The following is a 5,542-nucleotide window of genomic DNA, read 5'->3' as shown; positions in this document are numbered from 1 at the left end:
GCTCTTATGGGGAATAGATTTAAGTAGGAGTTTGACCTCCTCTCCTCATACGTTTTTGAATGTACCACCCTATCAAGATGCAGAGTTGTTGTTGGGGTTAACCATCTGTAATGACGATTTTAGTTGTCCATTATATTTTTGTTTTAGTTTACAAGATTTCCACCAGGTTGCATCTCTTCTATATCATCTTTATACAGGTAGTTTGATCCTCAAAGAGTTACATTACATTTGAAATAATTCTTCCGTTATACCATCCATTATTAGTAGAATGATATATCTTAACGTTTGTTACATAATGTAGCTTTGTATTGGATAGGGTTTGAGACTATCCCCTCATTAAGTGAGGCCAGGTTAAGCGTTTATAGCCAGTCCAGATTACCTGGTAGTTGCTATAAACGCCCTCTCCCTTACTTTAACAAAGCTTTTTTTTTTGTCAAGTCTATAGATTTAGTTATGTAATCCAGCCAAAGTTAGTTCAAGGTTAACATTCATAGTCTGTGTCTATCATAGGAAACCAGTGTTTTATGGTTTTTAGGCCAACCCAGCATCCACTCCTGGACTTACAACGGCTTAGCCCAGCCTTTGAGCAGGTGACAGTACACTAAACCGTTCCAAGGAGTAGCTTAGGTTCTTCTAAATCTAAACTCCTCAATTTACTAGGTTTTGTGCCTATCATAGGAAACCAGCGTTTTATGGTTTTTAGGCCAACCCATCATCCGCTGTAGGACTTACAACGGCTAAGCCCAGCCTTGAAGTAGGTGACAGTACACAAACATTTACACTTTGGTCTTACGGTAATACATAAGTATTTATCTATAGACTTGTTTATTTTTATTAGGAGAGTTATATACAAAGGAATTTACAAAGTTATTTACAATGAAAAGCTACAAAGTTATTTACAAGTCTCTTTGGACTTTTCTAAAACCAAAAGGTAGAGTGTCATACTCTCCTTCATACCTTCTTTTTGGGCCAGTGATCCTAAACACTTTGCTCTCTGCAATCGTAACGACGTCTCTATCTTTTGTTTTTCTGATTCTACTTTCTTCAATTTCAATTGACTGTTTTACTTCACTTAGGACCATTTCTCTCAGTTTTTCAAAGTTTACAACTTTTGATGTTTTAAAGTTGAGGGTGAGGCCCTTGATTTTACAAACTGGGATCAATTTCTGTTGATTGGTTGACCAGACAAGGTACGCATAAGTTTTAGGTCCCCCAGAGACAAGTTCAGTGATGTAGGAACCGGGTCCATAATCTGTCAATTCATCTGTCATTTCACCAAGGTAATCTCCTATAGGGACTCTATACAGACCTTGGCGGTGATAGAATATAACACTATCTGTATCATAATACAATACTTGAGCTCCTAAGGCATCAAGATGTTCATAGAGCTTGAGTCTAGCTTGCGAGGTAGTGTAAGCCACGATACAAACATTTACATTACTGAGAGGCTCCCCAACTTCTTCCAAATACTCCCAGGAAACAACTACAACCTCATCATTGACAGTCTGGAGCCTATTCACTTTAATTTCAGAGGATGAGAACATTTGAAAGAGGGTTTTAGAGTCCCTAACAATTGTAGCTTTAGTCTGGTTCTCCCTCTGGCCAAATTTTCCCCAAAAACTATTTAACATTAATTTTGCCAAAGACCTCAAACCCCCATTCTTAACAATCTTTTCTTTCTCCAGCTTGATTCCCTCATGTCTCAAATACTCTGCAATATATTTATTTTTATCCTCCTCAGTCTTACACCACTCTGGATAGCCCGAAGCTTCCTGTTTCATCTTAAGAAATGTATTAATAAAATCAGTGAACAAGCCCCTATTTTCATAAGTCGCTACCTGATACTCCCACAATTCATACATGTACAGTACAATATACCCTTTCTCTACAGCTTTCCTAATCTCATCCATAGTCCAAGTCCCAACTAGTGCCCTATTATCACTATCATGATTACACTCCCCTTGGTACATCATTTCCCCACATGTCCTACACAACACAAACATCAATTTATCATTCATTTTTGTAGGGAGTACAGGGTGATAGAGATCATGAGGCGGCAAAACTTTACATTTTAACAACCCCTCTACTTCCATACCTCTCTCACGACACTCCCTATCCCCTACATAGATAGTTGGGTGGCCTACAGGGTACTTCCCATACTTACAAACATATGGATAGAGAGAGCAAACATCAACATATTGAATAGTTTCCCCCTCAGCACATTTGTGATAGGATTTCGCGTTGCCTGTCCTACCTCCAAAAAAAGACTGTCGTGGGTCTAATGGGAGATTGTTCAAGATAGGCAGACTGTCTAGATGATTTAGTTTTTGATCCTTTTTAATCTTACAGAATTCACATTCCCACATCTCTACCAGCGCGTGTTCTGTAAACTTGGCGTTTTTAGCCATAGTTCTCTCATAACGGAGATGAAATAAATCAGAGGGATCTTCCTTCAAGGGGGCGTGACGGTTGTAATTAAAACATTTAGGGCACCCGTGCCAGTAACATCCGTGGAACTCGTATATGTTTCTACCATCAAACCCATCTACCTTCACCCCATTAACTTTGACTTCTTTGCCTCGTCCAGCATGATCAATCCTAATCCCATTGGTTTCCTCAACCCAAGAAAGCCATTGGAGTGCAATTACCGATTGATTGTCTACTAACCGATAACCGTTCTTAGGGATGATGCCAATAGTGTTGGGTTTCAGAAAATTACGGCGGAAAGCTAGATTACAGGCACTCGCAATGGTAACAGCCTCGAGAAATGGGTCAACATTACACTCTTTTAGAAAGATTGAGCGGAACTTTAGACAGGCTTGAGCCAAGATATCAACATCTGACATACAGTATTCCTGCAACTCCTTTTTTAAATTAAATTTATAGTTGTTAGCAATCTGTTCACTATACCATTTGTCAAAGTCATTGTGGGATTTTTCAAACATAGATTCGGGACAATAGTACTCTTTGGGTGGCATAGGACCTACATAGTTTTGGTTTGCCAATGTGTTGAACAAGTGGGGAAAATAACCTTTCTTTTTCTCTGGAGGTAGGTCAAAGGCTTTAGGCAGAGCAGACAGAGCCATAGGGAAGTAGCTAAGTGAGTCCACAAACCTTACATTGTCAATTTTCATTAAGATAATTTTGGTTCCCCTTATTACAAGTTCTGGTGTGAATTTTGTTTCTTCCAACAAGTACTTTAGCAAGAATTGAAAATCAAAACCCTGCCCATTATGTGCAATTACACAGACATTTTTAAACTGTTTCCTCACATACATTACATAGTTCATAAACCGGTTGATAGAGTCAGAGTCAAACACACGTGTACGATTTTTACATGATATACAGAATTTCCCCTCAATACACCGGTAACAAAACTGCTGACAGACACACAAGTTTACTTTATGCAATTTACTTTCAGGATCAGAGGGCAGGGACTCATCCTGGCGGGTTTCCAGATCAAAGAAAATAAAAACATAGTCTTTAGATTTAGGTTTACCCTTATTGGGTTTCATATAACATTTATGGTTAGAATCTTTAAATTCTCCACAAGGCTTACAATACACTTCCCCACACTTGTGAGGCTTGGACCTCTCTTTAAGCCAAACTAGTTTCCCACAATCAAGACATTTCTTTACATTTTTACACTTATCAGTTTTGTGTGCAATGAAACAGTGTTGGTTTTTATAAGTCATGTTACATTTAGGACACAAGATTCCCCCATGCTCCTCTACACAAGGGGGTGAGATGGTCTGACACTGTGGGCAAATATTTGAACAACGATGCTCACCTTTGTGATCATACGGGACATGGCAGGCATCACAAAAGTACACACATGCAAAAGCAGCTGTCAGACTAGTAATTACATTATAGTGACGGTTATGAAACAACAAGTTAATTTTGAACTTGGGATTCTCTACATTTCCCTCAAAGTAAACATCCCTACCTTTAGCATTGTAGTTGTACACAGTGATTTTATAATCTTTAAGCAAGTCCTGGAATTTTTCAAGTTCAGAAATACCTGCTCCACCCTCCGGCATCTCAACTCTAGCTCTACATACAAGTTCTTGAGCTCTAACAGTCTGTCTTTTCTTAGCATCTTGTCTAACAGCTTTGTATTCAAGATCTTTAGTTACATTAGCTATAGCCACTACAATAGCACGAGGAAGACACAAGTTATCTTTGTTATTTATCACAACAATCCCTTTCCTTTCTTTACATTCATCATCAAAGGTATTAAACAAGCCAGGTCTTTTGCGGCCCCCCAATCCTACAGGAAGATTAACTCGAGTACATTCAACTTGAAATGTATCTGTGGACTTGATGAATTCAGAATTACTTTGTACTATACCTCCAAAGATTTGCCACAAAACATCCTCGTTAACTTCATTTGCTGGGCGAAAAGCAACAAACCCCTCTTTACTTTTTAGGTTAAGTGATCGCAAAGTAAATCCCAATTGGTCACCCTCCTCACAAACTTCTTTCATTTCATTGACAATTTGACCAAACCCTTGTCTTAGCCAATCAATCTCACTAGTTTCAACAGGAGGATTAGAAAACTTAAAAACAGTATTAATTCCATGAATTCTAAATTTCTTTACATAGTTCTCATGTTTATCTAAAATATTTACAGGGACAACTACTTCAACAGAATCTTCTACTATATTTACAGGTTCATTAGAATCTACTACAGGTTCATTAGAATCTACTGCTTGAACAGCTAAGCTACTTACGTCGGTCATCTTCAATCACTGAGAGCAAAGTACACTGAGAAAACCACAGGGCACTATATATACGATAGAGAAGGGGTGGGGGTAACCAATCACCTATTTATAACCAATCAGAAGAGAGCTTATTATAGCCAATCAGCATACAGAGATTTATTACCAGAATAATAGTTTTCAAGTTATAACTTGTTTACTACACCAGCTATGATACTAATTATATATTTTTTTAAATGATACAATACCACCATACAAGATGTAGATATTATAAATAAACCATTTTAGCTTTCACAGTTGTTTTCCTTATTTTTTCAACAGAATATCCAAAGTATTAATTTAATAAACCTACATATACAGTACATAAAGTGAGACTATATTACATGGTGGAAACAGTTAGCAGAAAAACAAAATAGCAGAAAACCAGATGACAGTTCCTACATACACAAACAAGGTTATGTTACAGATACGTATGCAATAGAATCTTAACAAGAAGATGAGGTTATATTATTTGGAGGAAACAGTTGATAGGAAAGCCAATGACAGTTCCTACATACACAAGTGAGGTTATGTTACAGATACGTATGCAATACATAAAGTGAGGTTATATTATATGGAGGGAACAGTTGGCAAAAAAGCATACAGCCTACATATACAAGTAAGGTTATGTTACAGATACAATCTTAACAGAAAAAGTCACAGCTGATTAATTTGACAGAAACATATTACACAACCATAAGAAATGTTACTCTCACTGGTAATATTCAAACCCTCAACCCTAGACTCATACACAAACAGTTAACTAAAATACAACATCATAC

General features: G+C 37.4%; 1 protein-coding gene across 1 annotated transcript; it reads right to left on the bottom strand.

The window, feature by feature from the left end:
• Positions 1–896: 896 nt before the first annotated feature.
• LOC128993197 (uncharacterized) lies at positions 897–4,742 on the bottom strand. The gene has a single exon (XM_054416958.1). It carries the CDS (start codon positions 4,740–4,742, stop codon positions 897–899), a length of 3,846 nt encoding a protein of 1,281 aa, XP_054272933.1.
• Positions 4,743–5,542: the final 800 nt, after the last annotated feature.

The sequence above is a fragment of the Macrosteles quadrilineatus genome, unplaced genomic scaffold (assembly GCF_028750875.1).
Source record: "Macrosteles quadrilineatus isolate MER2022 unplaced genomic scaffold, UCM_ALF_1.0 Scaffold_4__1_contigs__length_99947679, whole genome shotgun sequence".
Lineage (NCBI taxonomy): Eukaryota > Metazoa > Arthropoda > Insecta > Hemiptera > Cicadellidae > Macrosteles > Macrosteles quadrilineatus.
The sequence above is the reverse complement of the archived record's forward strand: the minus strand, read 5'-3'. Positions and strand labels throughout refer to the sequence as shown.